Below are 17,923 nucleotides of genomic sequence, written 5' to 3' on the forward strand. Positions count from 1 at the left end.
ATATGTCATATACATATATATAGATGTGTGTGTATACACATCTGTATATATGCACATACACATAATAATAAATATGTTTCTCTGTGTTTGTTTCATTGTTTTTTTATTGTGGATTCATATATGAATGAATATGAACAGGAATTACTTTTAGGGTCTCCCTCCCGTCCCCAAGCAGCACAGAGCTGCTTCTTTGAGTGGCAAAGCATTCATTCACACATATCTCCGGATAAGCACAGGGAGGCGGGACCTTTCCACCTTCCTCCCTCATCAATCCTCCTATCAAGATGAGCCTTCGGGTTGCCCTCCCGCTCCCACCTCCAACATCAGCAGCCGTTTGCTCTCCTTGTGGCTCCTCCCATTCTGGGCGTCGTGACCAATCCGCTCCCCCTAGCAACGGTGTCAGGTTTACCTTAGCAACGCCCGTGCTGCTGCTGCTGGTGGTGGTGGTGGGAGCCGTTGCTAGCGAGAGACGGAGAAAGAGGGCGAAGCTAAGGAAGGCAGCAGGTCTCCTACTTCCCCATGGCAGATCCTCCAGGCGACCAGCCTCAGAATGGGGAGAACCCCCAGCAGCAGGAGCCCTCCAGGCAGCCCAGCCAGCCAGACCCCGGGGGCCTGCAGCCAGAGGCCGGCCTTCCAATGGTTTCTGAACCTGAGGGAGGCCAAGGCCCTGACCAGGACGGCTCCATTTCTGGTGAATACCCGGATCAGCTACCACGAGGCAGCATGTACCAGCCCCAGGAGCCAAGGCTGAGCGTCTATGAGCAGCCAGACGGAAGAGGCGGCATGTACCAGCCTCACCAGGCGAGGGGCGCCCTGTTTCAGGCGAGGGGCGGCATGCCTTGGCAGCAGCAACAGCCCCAGCTGCTGCAACCGCCCACCCTGCCCAGGGGAAGCCTCCCTCAGATTCAAGACCCCATGGGAGCCATGTATCACGACCAAATGCAGCAGCCGGTCACAAGAGGCAGCTTCCACGTGCCGGTGTCGAGAGGCAGCCAGATCATGCAACAGGAGAGCTTAGTTCACGGCCCTTACCAAGCCCACGAGCCTGGCATCGGCCTCTACCAGTTGGGGGCCACCTTGATGGAAGACCAGATCCCAGATCCGGGACCCAGAGCGTTGGCGATAAAGAATGCCAAAGCCTACCTGCTGAAGACGAGCCTCAAAACCGGCGTGAGCTTGTGAGTATGGGTAGAAATGGAACCCGAGCAGGAAAAGGAAGAATCTCGTCCAGTAGGACTGGGCAAAATGTGGGTAGCAAAGTAAAGGAGTCTGCCCAAATTGAAGACGTGTGTCATAGGATGTGATCCTGCGGCTGGCGAAATGGCTGTAGCCCTCTGGGTGTTCTTAGGCTCTGACTATCATTAGCCCCAGGATGTTTCAGTCCGTAGAGCTTGAGACACATAATCCCAGGAACGTGGGCTTGAGCCCCACATTGGGCAAAATATTTCTGCATTGGGAGGGGGTTGGACTAGATGACCCTTGCGGTCCCTTCCAACTCTACAATTCTGTGATTTGATGATGGGAATTGTAGTCCTAATAGCGGAATTGAATGTCTTGGAAGAGGCCATGGAAGCTTAAGCAGGTGCACTGCACACCGCATGATTTTGTTGCAGGTCCCACTAATTTCTTGTTGGCCTTATGTGCCAAAGCACCCACCAATTATGTTTTAGCTTATGTGGAATGGGCATATGAACAGCAGAAAATTTTATATATCTATACTTTCGTTGTATATAGTTGATTATAGGAAGGGACTCATCCTGCTGTAGATGAGATAGCAAGATGGGGAGCAGATGGAATTTATAGGCTGCAATCCATTGCACATTTAAATAGGAGTAAGCCCCTTTGAAACAGTGACACTTTCAAGTAAACATACATATGAATGCTCAGTAATTCACCATAAAAAACCCAAATACATTGTTCCCTCTGTGTGCTTTAGGGCTGGACTAAGGGGGAGGTTCTCAGATGGCAGGACATTATGGCAGAGAGGATAACACTGTTCATAAATGTAACTGTTTCTTAATGGTGGACTGAGTGCCCTCAAACTATAATATTAAAGCAATGGAGCACATCGCTTTTAAAGAGATTTAGCAATACTTGATAAATAATTGTTCATTTTAAATGTGACAAATTGATGTGGGAAACTTGTGCCAATTGTCAGGAGTTACATTATGGGCACTGTCCAATAGCTGCCTGTGAGATCAGCACAACATTTCATACAGTTCTCTTTAGACTGAAGCAGGAAATTGCAACCAATCCAGCAACCAAATATAATACTGCAATTAGAATTTCCCTACAACAGAAATGCTGTCTCCAAAGAAAATGCTTAGAGCATGGGTGGGTGACCTGTGGCTCTTCTGTGGACTACAACTCCCATCACCCCTGGCCATTGGCCATGCTAGCTGAGGCTGCTGGGAGTTGGAGTCCAACAACTTTTGGAGAGCTGCAGTTTCCTAACCACTGTCTTAGAGAATACATTGTGCTTTCACAAATATATGAAACCAATTCTATTCAGAATGCATTGCAGTAAGCTGATAACATGTCTCCTCTGGGATGGCGTGGCATCTCTTTTCCTAATTTCATAGGTATGACCATCTTGCTGACATGCTGGCCAAGATTCTGGATGAGCGACCTGAAAACCCAGCTGACATAATTGAGAACATCAGTAAGGAAGTGAAGTGTGCTCGGTTCCAGAAGAAATTGGACACTCTCCGAGACGAATATGAGAAACATCCAACTTTTGAACTGGCTGAAATGTATAAGACATTGTTCCAGAAAGGTGGTGGAGAAGGAACAGACCAAGAAATGGAAGAGGAATTGGTGAGTCACTGCAACACACAAAAACTGAAAAACTCATTGACACCTGCTGAACTCTCCTCTTCCCCATTCAGAATGCTAGCAATAAACTGTTAAAAGCTAGAACAGGCCAATTCCCCTTTCTTCAGTTTTCTTTCTCTCACCCTTAGCTCTCTCTCAACAATCTGTAAGTCCTGGAAGCTCAAAGGTCCTTGTCAGAACCACTGGGCTCAGTCATAGTTGTAGAAAGAGCATAAGGAATTTGTGTCTGGTTAAACTTAATTATTAAGCTCACCATAGTCTTAACATGCTTATTTTTCAGGCCCATGAATTTGCATACATACAAGCAAGGCTGCAAATTTGTTCACACTTACTTGGGAGTAAATCCCATTGAACTCAGTAAACTTGCACAGGATGGGACTGCACACAAATTTAGGATCGCTGTGTATAGAAGTAAATAATTATTGACAATAAAAGCTGTTTATAATTATGCTTATCTAATTTTGGCACTTTCCCCCACTAGCCAGAAACTCCTCTACCCAACGTCATGGAGACAGCCTTCTATTTTGAACAGGCTGGAATTGGCCTGAGCTTAGAAGAATATTACCACATATTCCTGGCCCTCAAACAGCTGGTCAACACACATCCAATCCAGACTTGTCGCTTCTGGGGCAAAATCCTAGGCATTGAAGCAAACTATATTGTAGCTGAAATTGAGTTCCGTGAGGGAGAGGAGGAGGAAGAGGCAGAGGAGGAGGAATTGGCTGAGGAGGGACAAAAAGAGGGGAGCGAAGGCAGAGATGAGGATGAAGAGGAAGATGAAGAAAAAGATGAGCCACCAAAGCCAAACTACAAGCCACCACCAGTAATACCAAAAGAAGATAATCGAACCGGGGCCAATAAATACACTTATTTTGTTTGCAATGAACCAGGGAAACCCTGGGTGAGATTACCCCATGTGACACCTGCGCAGATAGTGAATGCCCGGAAGATCAAGAAATACTTCACTGGAAGACTAGATGCTCCCATTGTGAGTTACCCACCTTTCCCAGGCAATGAGTCCAATTACCTGCGAGCCCAGATTGCCCGCATTTCAGCAGCGACCCAGATCAGCCCATTGGGCTTTTATCAGTTTGGAGAAGAGGAAGGAGATGAAGAGGAAGAGGGTGGAGCTGGAAGAGACAGTTATGAAGAAAATCCTGACTTTGAGCCTATTTCTGTGCCAGAGTTGGTAGAATCCCTTGCCAACTGGGTCCACCATGTACAGAATATTCTAATGCAGGTATGTTTGAGGAGTTTACAGAGCATCACATAGGGCTCATTAAGTGCCTTTTTTATTATTAAGGGGTCTATCAAATAGTGAATAATACATCTTACAATCATACAAAGAATATATTTAGATGAAACATTGTCTTCATTGCTTCTTGCTTGCCCAAACAGTTCTGTACCACCCGTCAGTTTCAACTGGATAGCCTTATATCCTCCCTTTTCCAACACCAATGCAGATGGGCTGCTTTGGCGAGTGTCCTAAACAGCTGCAGCAACTCAGCCTGATGGTCTATATAGGCAGAGCAGTGCCTAGTCCTGATAAAAGTAACCTCCCAGAAACAACACCCTCTTAGAGGCCTGTGCTTTTACAAGGGATGGGTGGGTAGGGGGCTGATGTTAAAGAGTATCAGTGCAGTCATATCTTGGATCCCGAATGCCTTGAGACTCGAACATTTTGGCTCCAGAACGCCGCAAACCCAGGAGTGTGTGTTACGGTTTGCAAATGTTCGTGGGAACCCAAACGTTTGACGCGGCTTCCGATTGGGTGCGGGAAGCTCCTGCAGCCAATCCGAAGCCGCACCTTGGTTGTCGAACATTTTTGGAAGTTGAACGGACTTCCAGAATGGATTCTGTTCGATAACCAAGGTACAACTGTATCTTTCCCCACTCCCCATCTTCCACTGCTGCCCGGCCCTCTTTTAATGGTCAGGAACATTAGACTGAGGAGCCAGATATCTGTCTATCTGGCCCTTGGAACACTCTCCAGGCCACACCCCAAGTTCTTCCCTCACTGGAATGTCTCCTTGAACTCTGATGAGGCCTGTTGCTCATCTGGATGGAGAAAATAAAGCAATCTATGAATACACATAACTGTACAAAGGTAACATCTACATTAATTGCTCTGCTCACTTGTTTCTGGCTCTATCCATACACAATAGAATCTGGTCCTTGGGCTGAAAGGTTCCCCCACCTCTGCTCTAGATAGATAACACTCTGTCTTAGAGCATCCAGCTACTTAGTCCTTCTTTTGGCCCATGGCATGTGGTGTACTCCAGTTGAAGCAAGTCCAACATTTCACATTGGGGCCTGTGCATGAAAGCCAGCAGAAACAGGAGCAAAGCCACCTGTGCCTTATGAGAGGCTGCTCTGCTTTTGCAGGGCATGGGATTACATTCAAAAGGCATAGCAGAGATGGAGGTTAACACAAAAAATGAACACTCACAAAGAGAAACTGGGGGGGGGGGGAATAAAGAGTGCTTTAAGAATCCCATTGAGTATAAATTCCCTCTGTTCCTTCCTTTTTGTAAGATGCCCATGGCTTCATATTATTAGCAAAGGAATATTGCCTGACTGGATGCTGAGTTCACATTAATCTTGCTTTGTAACCCATGGTATATTGGATGTAGGGACGCTGTACTTGGGTTAATCCCTATCAAAAATCAGAGGAAGAAGAAGAGGAGGATGAGGAAGAGGAGAGACCAGATGAACAAGAAGAATCACAAGAAGTAGGACCCCCACTTCTCACGCCACTCTCTGAAGATGCAGGTACACCAGTGGCCAGACATGTTTGATGCTTTCCCCCCCCCCCTTTCCTTTACAGATATTACAGACCTGGAGGCATTGGCAGAAAGTAGTGCAGAAAGCAGGTGGTGGTTTGGGATTGTAGATCATTAAGTGTATAGTATTTCTAAAATGAATCAATACTTCATAGTGATTTTTAGTAGTATAGTTTAAAAAAGGGGAACTCATTTTTCCTCAATCAAACATGGAAGTAAGGCAACAACAGGGACTTCAGTTGGAATGCAGATTAATGCTAACATTTTTATCAGCCAAAGAAAATCCCGTGTTGCAAAACAGGACAGTCTAAACAACAACAAGAAGCAACACGTCGGCTAATAATATACTAACAAAATCTTTATAACATTATACTGTTTCAAAATTCATAAACAGAAGACATATGATATGTGCATGGAGTCACAAATAACAGGTATCAAATAAGTGTTCCATAAACAAGAATGGTAGGCATGGTAAATCACTGAGATGGAGGCAAAATGCCTTTCCAAGGTCAATATCCTATAAATGTAAGGTGATAGGTGCTCCGAACATAGCAGTAGGGTACTCCAAGCACAGCAGCAAACGGAACAGTTCTTCCAGGATAATGAACTGTTTCAATGATAATTCTTCATCAGGTGGCAATGATATAAAATGAAATACATTGCATTCAAATACAATACAGTTTCGGAGCCCCGTTCGCATCCTAAACGCAACGTAAGATGCAACGGCACGTCTGCGGGTCACATTTTGCTGCTTCCGCACATGTGCATGATGTCATTTTGAGTGTCTGCGCATGCACGAGTGGCAAAACCCGGAAGTAACATGCTCCGTTACTTCCGGGTTGCCGCGGAGCGCAACTCGAACGTGCTCAACCCGAAGCACATTCAACCCGAGGTATTACTGTACAGAGATTGAAATGACAGGCCTGCAAATAAACAACCAATAATAAATACATACCAAATTAATTGTCCCCAAAGGTACATCAATTAGCCATGGATCAGCAATCACTTAAAAGTGTAGCAAGCTGATACTGTTGGCAGAACCCTAGTAGCATTATGAAGGCTATCCACAGGTACAATGAATCACATAAAATTTCCGTATAGGAGAGCATCGATCCCACATTAGGATCAAGTCATGGAGGCACCTCTAGTTGAGCACTTTGTAAAACACCATCATGCAGATACAGACCTACTTTACACAGTCCTATCAGAGAAAATTTGGGATGAGGAGAGATCATTTTAAATACTGCGCCAACAAAAAATCAGACTGATTTACTTATTTAAATCCCTGCACCCGGGGAGTTTGAATACTGAATTAGATTTCAATTGTTTTATTTAAGTTTTCTGATAAGATGGCTACTGTTTGTGTTCTCTTTGCTAGATGTTGGATACTGTATCTTTAAATTTCCTGAAATTTTATGTGATTCCTTGCACGTGTGGATAAGTGATACTGATACTGTTGGCAGAACCCTAAAGGCTATCCCCAGGTGCAATGAATCACATAAAATTTCAGGAAATTTAAAGATACAGTATGTTTAGAACATTTTTATCAGGGCATCTTCAATAAATCATTGGCTTAATCAATCTATCTTAGCATTGCTTGTCTCAGTCCATTCAAAGAACATGGGGGCATTCTCATTGAAATATCAGTGAAACTAAAAAGATTGAAAGCATTTTTCTCAGAGAGACAGCCATACTCATGTTTTCTTTCTTAGGTTAATATCAACATAAAGTTACAAATGGTGTGATGTATGCAAAAGAAGTGTGCCTGTTCAGAGTTTGAGCCAGTTTGGAAGACTTAATATTGTATGTGCCTCACATTAGGCAACATTTTTGTTTATTCCTGTCCTTCCTGAAAACATCCCTCACTGTCCTGATGCTGCCTTTTCTTTTTCTTTTTTTTTTTTAAATAATTTTTATTGGGTTTTTACATTTTATAACAACAGACACACACACAAAGACAAAGACAAACAAACACACAAATACAATTACATACCCTAAGTTTCTTTACCCACTTTCATTGACTTCCCCCCACCCCCTCCTCTTACATCCCAATTCCAAAATTAATTCAGCAAGTTCTTACCTAACCTCTTAAAGATATTCACATTGCTTTTAAAAATTGAAATCTTTTGTTTATCTGTATTCAACTATCCAATTCTCTTATAATCATTAATTTCTTTTTTTTTAAGGTCGATCTAACTTCCCCTTCACAAATTTTCCCTTTATTATATTAATTATAGGTCACATTGACCAAGTAAAACAAAACATAACGTTTTATAATTCTATTTCTCTCCCCCCCCTGCCCCGGTTTCTGTCCCTTCCTAGACAAATGTCCAGAAAACAAACAAAGAATATTTCTAGCCCGGATTCCTCACGTCCGAGGCGTCTGATTCTCTGTCAGTCCCTCTCTGCCAGCTATATTGGTAGTCCTCTTTGATGGTCCTAAGACCCCGAAGGAGTTCAGTCAGAGTCAGATCATATTTTCTTTCATTCAGAATGTTGAAGAGTGTTTGCTGCGAAAGACCATCTAGTTTTCCATACTCAAGAGAAAAGTCCCGATCATATTGCTTTGTTCTTTCTAGTTTTAATATTCCAAGTGCTCCAGGGGCTTCTCTCTTCTTCTTTCTCATCTTTCGCAGGTCTGTAATCCAGAGGTCTTCTTGCTCATACTCTAACGCTGCAGATTTCTGGTTGATATTTTCCACTTGTAGTGTCTGAACTCCTTCTTTTTTCTCTGTCAATTCCAAAGACATCTCTTCCTGCTCAGCTGCAGAATTTTTATAGTACATCTCCTTTGTGCATTCAGCAGAGTTGTTTGTTTCAGGATTCAAGGTCATAAAAACTTTACTCAGAGCCATACTCTGCTCCTGCAGGATTCCCACGAGAAAAAACATTTTTTCTATCTCCGCCAGTAATTTTCCCTCTGCAGCCATTGTAATGTCACTAATTCCCCCTAGGGGGCTTTCAGTTATTTAGTAGTCCTTTTCCAATAATCTGTTACTTTGTTATTATCAATACTTTGTTTCCAATCGCCTCAGTCCAAATGTATCCAAGAGTTATTAAATAGCAAAATTCTTTACTTTGTCCGCCCGTTTGACAGCTTCTTTGACAGCTGTCAAACTCCTTTCACTTCTTCCTCCGGGACCCAAATAGGACACTCCCGGGTTTTTTTGGGGGGGATACACACAAAGTTCCAAATTCCCTTTCTCTCCAGCACAAAAATCTTGTTCTATCAAATTTGTGAGAAACTTTTAAATCCTCAAAACAGTATTCATTCCGCCTTAATTCTCCGTTCCTTGCTTTGAAACGTCTATAAGTAGAGGGGGTGCGGACTTCCCTTTAACACATCCCCCGATCGTGCCGAATTCACAGGATAAAATTTTTAAAGTCCAAATTCCACTACTCACGGGTCCTTTGTTATCCAGTCCAAATTTTGGGAAGAAAGTCAGCGCTCTCCGGCCATGGCTTGCGGCTTCGCTCTACTGAGGTAGCGGTCTACTCTCAGCACCACGCCACTCTCCGTACCCTCTCCGCAGCCTTTAAAAAGGCTCTTCGTGGGTCGGGGAGGGCGCTTAAGGTGCCCACCGAGTCACCAAGTCCGCAGGCTTCCGCGCCTGCGGTTTCTGAGGGTCCCCGTGTCGCCGGCACGGTAAGACCCGTCCTCAGCAGAGCCGATTCCCTCCGGAGCTCGGAGGGAATCCGCCATTAGCCGTTCGCGCTAACCCGGAAGTCCTCCTGATGCTGCCTTTTCTTCAAAATCAAATTGGTGATTTAAGAACACTGTTTAAGAAATGTACTGTAGCATTTTTTTCCTCAGGTAAAAGTTTTACACATGCAAAATGTCTTACTTAATTTTTCTCAAGTAACCAAGAATAAATTTGTTTCTTAAACAGACATTCAGAACATCCCACCATGGTCAGCAGAGACATCAACAAACTTAGTTCCTCAATATGCCCTTGCAGTTCTTCAGGCCAATTTATGGCCTGGGGCTTATGCCTTTGCTATTGGAAGGTAAGAAGCAGAAATCACTTGGGTTGCTTGATAATCTGTTGTTTCTTCTTCTAATTGTATAATCTTTCCAAAGCCGCTATTAGGTTTTCCTTTTTTTAAAAAATAATAATTTTTTATTAAGTTTTCCATTTTAACAATCCACTCAAATCACATTAAATATTCCAGATTATACCCTGCTATTAGGTTTTCCAAGGAACAGATGCCAGTAGAGGCTTCTTTTGAAATGCTAATAGCAATTTCAGGGAAGCCATTTTTGGCAAGTCTGTGGAAGGGAGCGGAAGGGTTAACCGTTCACTTCTCGTCTTTCATTTGGCCTTAAGTTTCTTTTTCGTCATATCTGGAAGGAGAAACAAGCAGTGAGTGTATGTCACCTGAACTGTAATGTGCAATTCTTGTATCAATTAATTGGAGGAGCATAATATTGTTGTTCCAATCATTTTGGAAATGAGCCATAGTGGAGACTGTGGTGTCTTTGTGATTTATACAACCTGAGTCTACAATGGAGGGGATCACAGCACATCACCCCAGGAGGCTCTTGCTTTTCCTATAGCCACAGCCTTGAATTCCGGCAGAAATTAGGCCTGGTTTTTTCTGACTTCCAGCCTGCTGCTTTTGCATCAAGCTTCTAGATCTCATAACTCAACTCTCCCCTCTGGCCTTTTGTCTTTCTAACTAACTTGACAGTATGTTGTTGTTGTTTAGTCGTTTAGTCGTGTCCGACTCTTTGTGACCCCATGGACCAGAGCACGCCAGGCACTTGTGTCTTCCACTGCCTCCCGCAGTTTGGTCAAACTCATGCTGGTAGCTTCGCAAACACCATCCAACCATCTCGTCCTCTGTCGTCCCCTTCTCCTTGTGCCGTCCCATCTTTCCCAACATCAGGGTCTTTTCCAGGGAGTCTTCTCTTCTCATGAGGTGGCCAAAGTATTGGAGCCTCAGCTTCACGATCTGTCCTTCCAGTGAGAACTTAGGGCTGGTTTCCTTAAGAATGGATCGGTTTGCTCTTTTTGCAGTCCATGGGACTCTCAAGAGTCTCCTCCAGCACCATAATTCAAAAGCATCAATTCTTCGGCGATCAGCTGTCTATATGGTCCAGCTTTCACTTCCATACATCACTACTGGGAAAACCATAGCTTTTACTATATGGACCTTTGTTGGCAAGGTGATGTCTCTACTTTTTAAGATGCTGTCTAGGTTTACTTGACAGTATACAGTGGGCCATTACCAGGCTGGCCTGGATATTCCAGCAATTGAATCCATGCTGGATCCAGAAATTAGAAGGGAACGCATACACACACACCCCAAAACAACAACAACAACACTATGATGTGATCACGGTATGAGGGTATGCATTTCCTTCATTTGCTGTGATTTTGGGGGAAGGTAATGCAATGTCACTTCACATATTTTTCTTTACTAAGGTGGGAATCTTATACTGAGCTCCCTGGGAGCAAGTCCCATTGAACTCAAGAGGGCTTTCTTTTGAGTAAGCATGCGTAGGATCCAGCTGTTTATCTTTCAGATGGTAGACGGTACAGAGGAGGAAACCTTGCAATTAAGCTTTTGGCAGTAGCCATATGTCATACATAAAATATAGATCCAGCCTCAAGCCTTGGAAAGTAAGGACAGTTGGATTTTTCCTTTCAAGTAATATTATGATATTTCACTTCTTCCTTTAGGAAATTTGATAACATCTACATTGGCTGGGGTCACAAATACAGTGCAGAAAATTTCAGCCCTCAGTTGCCACCGCCCGTGCAAACTGAGTACCTTAGTGGGCCAGAAATCACAGAAACAACAGACCCAACTGTGGAAGAAGAGATGGCACTCAAGGCTGCACAGGAGGAAGCACTGGCAGCTGAAGAAATGGAAGAGATGGATGAGGAAGAGGATGAAGAGGATGATGATTAAATTCCAAAGAGCAAGAATTGCTATAATAATTGTTTCCTAAGCATGTATAAACTTTTCTACTAATGTATTAGAATAAGCAAAGTATAATATATAGAAATATATGAATAGCTGTTGGATTAAAGTGTTTTGTCTTACTGTTTTTAGGACTGGTGCTTTTACTGTAGTTAGATGAAAAGCTTTTCCTGTTAATGGAGTCACTTGGAGACCTTGGCAACAAGCAACTAATACATCTCATTAATGTTATCATTATTAATAATATTAGAACAAACAGAGTGCTGAATGTTCAGACAGACAAACTTTGTCCTAATCCTTCTCACACTGTATAACAGCACAGGTTTTTCCTATGAGTCAACCATAAGGGGGTCTGAAAGGTAGGATATAAACATTTTAATATATAAATATCATAATTACTCTTCATGAAGGCAGGCCAGTACTTTTCTGGTAGCATTCAGGCCCAAACAAGAACATTGGGGGGCGGGGGGATGGTAACTTGATCTCCCAACTTAAAAATCAACTTTAAAGCTGCTCTGTGGGTTCCCATTTTTTTAATTTTTTGTAGCAGTGCTAGGGAAGGGGATGTTTAACATTTTCCCCATGCTTATTTCTCAATCTAAATCAGCACCTCACAGCTGCTGTTAGACACACCAGGGAACAGATAGAGGTACTTCGGAGTGGAGATTTAGATTGGGGAAACAGTACAGGGGGGAAAGGCTTAAAAACACTAGCAAATGATTCCGTGCTGGATCCAGGATTAGAAGGGTGTGGCATACAGTCTACTCCTTCCTGCCAAACTCATAACAATATATACATCTGCGGTGACCACTCAAAATAGCAGCTGTAAGCTATTACCTCTTAGCCACCTCCCCTCCACTTATGATAATAACTATTAACTGATTAAAAAAATTGCGCTGACAAGGCAGTTTTTTATAAAAGTTCGAAAACCCTCGAAATTCACACATACCCGACCTAGAGGGGGGCGGGGTATATTATTTTCCTGCCATTTATTCTACAGGAGGAGGGTGACACCGCTGCCCAATTACATTCGTGATACGTTCTTGAGTTCCCCGTTGTTTTGAGGCTGTTCTTATTTTTTCTGTAAACATTTTTTTTCTGTAAAGACATCTGAAGGCAGCCCTGTTTAGGGAAGTTTTTAATATTTAATGCTGTATTGTTTTTACCACTTGATTGGAAGCCACCCAGAGTGGCTGGGTAAACTCAGCCAGATGGGAGGGGTATAAATAATAAATTATTATTATTATATTATATTATATTAATTATATTATATTATATTATACTATTACTATATTATTATTATTATTATTATTATTATTATTATTATTATTATTAAACTGCCTTGAGTCCTTGCCAAGGGCGTAAAACGATAAATATTTCCCTACGGGCAGCTGGCACTTTCAATCAGCTGGGTGGTAGGGGAGGCGCTCTAAATAAACAGGAAAATATGCCCCGCTCTGCCTCTCAATCCAAAAGCGCTTTTGAGGAACTACTGGAACAAAAGGCTTAGCAGTTTCTTCCGCGAACAAGATAAGCGCTTTAAAGCGGACGCATTTAATCAACGCGCTCGCAAGGCTGAGAATCCGATCCAGCCAATCAGCAAGCGGCTTTCTGCTGGCCTGACCCCACCAAAGAGCGACCACGGGGCTGAGGGGAGGGGAGGGAAACAACAAAGGAACCTTTTTAACCCTAGCACCACCGCGGCCTTTTTAAAACAAGGAAAAGGAGGAAGCCAGGGGAGTATTCCGCACCCTTTTCACTCATTTCCCGAGGGACAAGAAGGAGGCTCGAATCTGACGAAATTCCCTCTGGTACTTTATACAGTGTCGAGCGCGCTTTGTCTCATCGCCTCCCCCCCCGCCCAGGCGCCTGAGATGGATTCGCCCGCCCACCCCTGCCCTTAGATATTACTGCGGGCCAACCTGTGGGCGGGGATTGAGTGTTACGTCACCAACGGACCAATAGAAAAGGGTCCCGGGGGGAAATTCAAACTGTGGAAGTGAAATAGTGGTCCGGTGGCGGGTGAGGGCGGTGGCGGCTTCATTTGGAGAGATGGCTGAGGAAGGCGGCGTCACAGTCTGCGTGCGGGTGCGCCCGCTTATTGCGAGGTGAGTTTCGGGGGGGGGGGAACAGGAGTGCACATCAATTCCCCCACATTTCGCTCCGCGTTTACTCCGAAGTAACCCCTCCCCGGTGTTTCTAAGGGGTCTACTTCGAAGTAAGCACGCGTGGAGAGGTGCGAGGCCATAACAGCCTGGCTAAACATGTATGCGAAGCCCTGAGAAGGAAGCCTGACTCTTGAATGGGGCGCACACACTTTTCCTGCGACTGGCCTCTGTTTCTATTTGCTTTTAAATGCTTCTCCCCACCCCCCACTTTAAAAAAAAATAAATGCGCGTGGGTTAAAAGGGAAAAAAATCTGGGTTTTTTAATTGCTGTAACCCCGGCTTGATGGTGAAGGGCGGGTAATACATTTGCTGTTGAAAATAATCATGAAAGTCCTTCCAACCCTGCTTCCCCACTCTCCTTAAATTTTATTTATAAATAAATACATACATACATACATACATACATACATACATAAAAAACCCATCTGGCTGTGGTTCCCGACCATTGTTTGACCATGCCCCACCTAAGCATCTCTAAAATCCTGATGCCCCCCTCCCCTGTGACAGATAATTCTTATTATTCAAAAAGCGAACTCCTATTCACATGGAGGAAGCCTAAAAGGCCATTGACTGTTGATAACTCATTCTCAAATTGCCCCCCTGTGGGGTGTGTGCCCCACGTTGGGAACCATCGGACTAGGAGCTGGGAGACCAGGGTTCGAATCCTCGCTCGGCCATGTGGCTTGCTTGGGCCAGTCACTTGACTGACAGCCTAACCTACCTTGCAGGGCCATTATGGGGAATTAAGTGAGGAAGTGGGGAGACGTGCAAAGCCACTTTAGCTCCTTGTAGAGGGTGGCATATAAGTTAAATAAGTAAACTCAGCTGCTTGCAGCCATTCTCGTTCTAGCCCCCAGTTACCTTTGGGTGGGTGACATGAGGTGGACAGAAAGCCTCCTTTGTTCTCCATCTAAGGCCAGGAACCTTCTTCAGCCACTACTGAGAATGCTTGGTTCCCTGTTTGCGGGGGCTATGGCTTTATCTGTGAGGCTAATGGCATCCTCAGCATCTTAGAGTAAGCTGTATTTCCATAGCGACCACTAGGGTGATGGTGTTCTCCAGAAAATGTTAGCCATTTCCCCACCACCTTCACTTGATTGGAGGCAACATCATCTTGTAAGTAGAACAACAATAGCCAGAAGAACAGTAGGCAAACTATAGCTAGAGTTGGTGTGTTGAGTTTTGGAGTGGGCTTGAGGATGGCTTGACATGCTCCATGCGCTAAATCCCAAAGCTCTGGCAGCAGGTGGGAGGGAGCAGCCCTAGAGATTTATGGAGAAGCAAGATCTGCTAGGGTGTTAATGCTGTGAGCCCATCCTATGCTCAGGTTGTATATACAAGTATGTGTCAATAAAACCATATCCTAAAAATGCTATCTGTCTTTTAGGTAGACGTGTAAAGAGTTGTGCTGTAAATCTGAGATGCACTTGTTTTATAATCTTCAGAAAGTGAATATTATGTCTAAAATGCTCCAGAAGGGTATGGGTATACTCTAGAGCAGGCATGCTTTAAAGGCATTTAATCAAACAGGAGCTGGATTTTAAAAGTTGTTCTCAGAGGGACAAAGCAAACACTCACAGGTGCTTCATTCCTAGGACTGGTCCACCACCCTTAAATTTGGATACAGATAAGTGCTTACAATGCGCTTTGCACATGCTCTGCACAGCAAGGTATTCCATATAACTTGCACATTGTCATAATGTTAAGTCAACAGCTGCAAACATCTCTAGATTTTTTTTATTTTTAAAATTTCTATAGCGCTTTATATTTTTAAGAAAAATCACACAGCGGTTTACAGCATATTTAATCAATAAAACATAATCTGAAGAAAGTCAAATATAGAGTATACAGTCAAAGCAACAGAACAGAACACTAAAATATGATCTTAAAGATTTCTAAATAAAACATTACAAAAGAGGTAAACTACAGAATACATATTTAACATAGTAGGGCTGGTGAATGTGGGTCCCGCCCCCTAGGCCAGGTGGAAAGGGCCTTGCAGGGAGCGACCTTCATGCTCACAGCTGAGCGATGTTCCTTCAGCCTCATGAGGAGCCTCTTAAGTAGGGCTGGTGAGTGTGGGCCCCTGAGATAGTCTCAGGACCAGACAATTAGAAGATCAGTGTGGGTCTAAGTATTTCTTTAACACCATCAATTTCTCTATACTCTGGGATCTAACAGTGTTTTGTTCCTTAAGAGAGAATGCAGACCATGAAGAGAAACAGAACATTTTGTGGAAAACTGAGGAATGCACCATATCTCAGGTTGATGGGACAAAATCTTTCACCTTTGGTAAGCACTCAATAAACACTGAAATACTTTGCAAACTTCTCTGAGGGTTTGTTTGTTTACAATCAAGTGCTGTATAAATTTTATTAAGTACATAAATATTGGTATACCATAAAAACATGCAAACAACTTTTTTGAAAGCAGCCAGGTGTGTTTCTACCAGTCTAACTTACAAGTTGGCAATCTGACAAATCTTGAAGATGGAGTTTGATTTCTGTGAACTAAACCTTTTTTCTTTTTTTTTTCTTTTTGAAGATCGGGTGTTTCATTCTTCAGAAAATACCACAGAAGTCTACGAAGGGGTGGCTGCTTCAATTATAAAGTCTGCTGTTCAGGGATATAATGGTACCTTAAAGATCAACACATTTGAATGCTTGCACTGTATTTGGGTAGTGGTCTGAGATAACCATTGCTTTTCCTTTTAGGAACTATTTTTGCCTATGGCCAAACTGCTTCGGGGAAAACTTACACAATGTTGGGCACTAAAGATTGCCCAGGAATCATACCGATGGCCATCAATGATGTTTTCAATAGCATCTGTGGAGTAAGTTTTTCTACTAGATGAACTTTGTTTCAGATACCATATTAGTGCTGCAAAGCTGCATATTGAACCTGCTTTGATGATTTCTTAGCTCCACTTAGGAGAAAAGGCTGTGCAGCCCCTATATAGCAGTTTCCATTTCCCACATAATAATCTTGTTGGCCATTAAGTATTGTGAGTGGAACCAAACAGTAATACAGTGGTGCCTCGCAAGACGAAAAGAATCCGTTCCGCGAGTCTCTTCGTCTTGCAGTTTTTTCGTCTTGCGAAGCAGGCCCATTAGCGTATTAGCGCTATTAGCAGCTTAGGGGCTTAGCGGATCAGCTGATAAGCGGCTTAGCGGATCAGCTGATAAGCGGCTTAGCGGATCAGCTGATAAGCGGCTTAGCGGATCAGCTGATAAGCGGCTTAGCGGATCAGCTGATAAGCGGCTTAGCGGATCAGCTGATAAGCGGCTTAGCGGATCAGCTGATAAGTGGCTTAGAAAAAGGGGGGGACCGCAGGAACTCACAAGACATTTTCATCTTGCGAAGCAAGCCCATAGGAAATTTGTTTTGCGAAGCACCTCCAAAACGGAAAACCCTTTCGTCTAGCGGGTTTTCCGTCTTGCGGGGCACCACTGTACCTCCGCGAATGTCTACCTTGTCTAGCGTCCATTCCAGCAAACGTCTGCGGCAAACCCTGAAGTACCGGAACGGGTTACCTCTGGCTTTGCTGCTCGCGCATTTGCAGAAGCGCAAACAGCTCCGCACGCGTGCGCAGACGCAGCGCTTTGCCCTGCATCCTTTTCAGCTAGTGGCTGGGGCTCTGGAACGGATCCCGGCCGCAAAATGAGGTACGACTGTATAGAGATCAGGAATGGGAAACTCTGTTGTTCTTCAGAAGTTGTTGGAGTCTGATCCCATCACATCCATCTGCTATGCTAGCTGGGGCTGATAGGAGCTGCAGTGCAGCATCATTTGGAGGTCCATAGTTCCCCATCTGTAGTATAGTTCATAAGGCAGGTGGGAATGTTTTAGCGATGGCATTGGATGGGGTGGAGGGGGCAGGGAGCCATGTTACATTAGTTCTCTACAATTAGGGATGTTGATGCATGCATGCTCTTTACTTTTTTAGAATCCTGACAGGGAGTTCCTACTCCGTGTATCATATATGGAAATCCACAATGATAGAGTTCAGGATCTACTGTGCAGCAACATAAAAAAAAAGAAACCCTTGGTTGTTCGTGAAGACATCAGTGTAAGTAACCATCGCTACCTTTCCAAGTGACAGTGCCAAAGCTCCCACATGGCCTTGTAACAGGGAAAGTAAAATTCTGGAAGTCAGCATGGTGTTGACAGTTGCCTACTTGGACTCTGCCCATTTTGCTTCTGCGT

The 17,923-nt window shown here is 43.9% G+C and overlaps 2 protein-coding genes across 7 annotated transcripts in view; both read left to right on the forward strand.

Annotated features, from left to right (window-relative positions):
* The first annotated feature begins 418 nt into the window (after positions 1 to 418).
* On the forward strand, positions 419 to 11,658 carry LOC309350141 (radial spoke head protein 6 homolog A-like). Its single transcript, XM_081876835.1, has 6 exons — positions 419 to 1,178; positions 2,583 to 2,817; positions 3,317 to 4,075; positions 5,469 to 5,607; positions 9,509 to 9,626; positions 11,306 to 11,658. Exons 1-6 carry the CDS (start codon positions 520 to 522, stop codon positions 11,535 to 11,537), a joined length of 2,142 nt encoding a protein of 713 aa, XP_081732961.1. The 5' UTR covers positions 419 to 519; the 3' UTR covers positions 11,538 to 11,658.
* A 1,851-nt stretch (positions 11,659 to 13,509) lies between these two features.
* CENPE (centromere protein E) overlaps positions 13,510 to 17,923 on the forward strand; it is a 36,904-nt gene continuing 32,490 nt past the window's right edge. For all 6 annotated transcript variants that reach the window (XM_081876608.1, XM_081876611.1, XM_081876610.1 and 3 more), the window contains exons 1-5: positions 13,510 to 13,657; positions 15,915 to 16,009; positions 16,262 to 16,351; positions 16,432 to 16,550; positions 17,664 to 17,786. In XM_081876608.1, coding sequence (XP_081732734.1) covers positions 13,602 to 13,657; positions 15,915 to 16,009; positions 16,262 to 16,351; positions 16,432 to 16,550; positions 17,664 to 17,786 — 483 coding nt within the window. In that variant the 5' untranslated portion in view covers positions 13,510 to 13,601. The remainder of the gene's footprint in view (positions 13,658 to 15,914; positions 16,010 to 16,261; positions 16,352 to 16,431; positions 16,551 to 17,663; positions 17,787 to 17,923) is intronic.

The sequence above is a fragment of the Podarcis erhardii genome, assembly GCF_964252035.2.
Source record: "Podarcis erhardii genome assembly, chromosome: 9".
NCBI classification, from domain to species: Eukaryota; Metazoa; Chordata; class Lepidosauria; order Squamata; family Lacertidae; genus Podarcis; species Podarcis erhardii.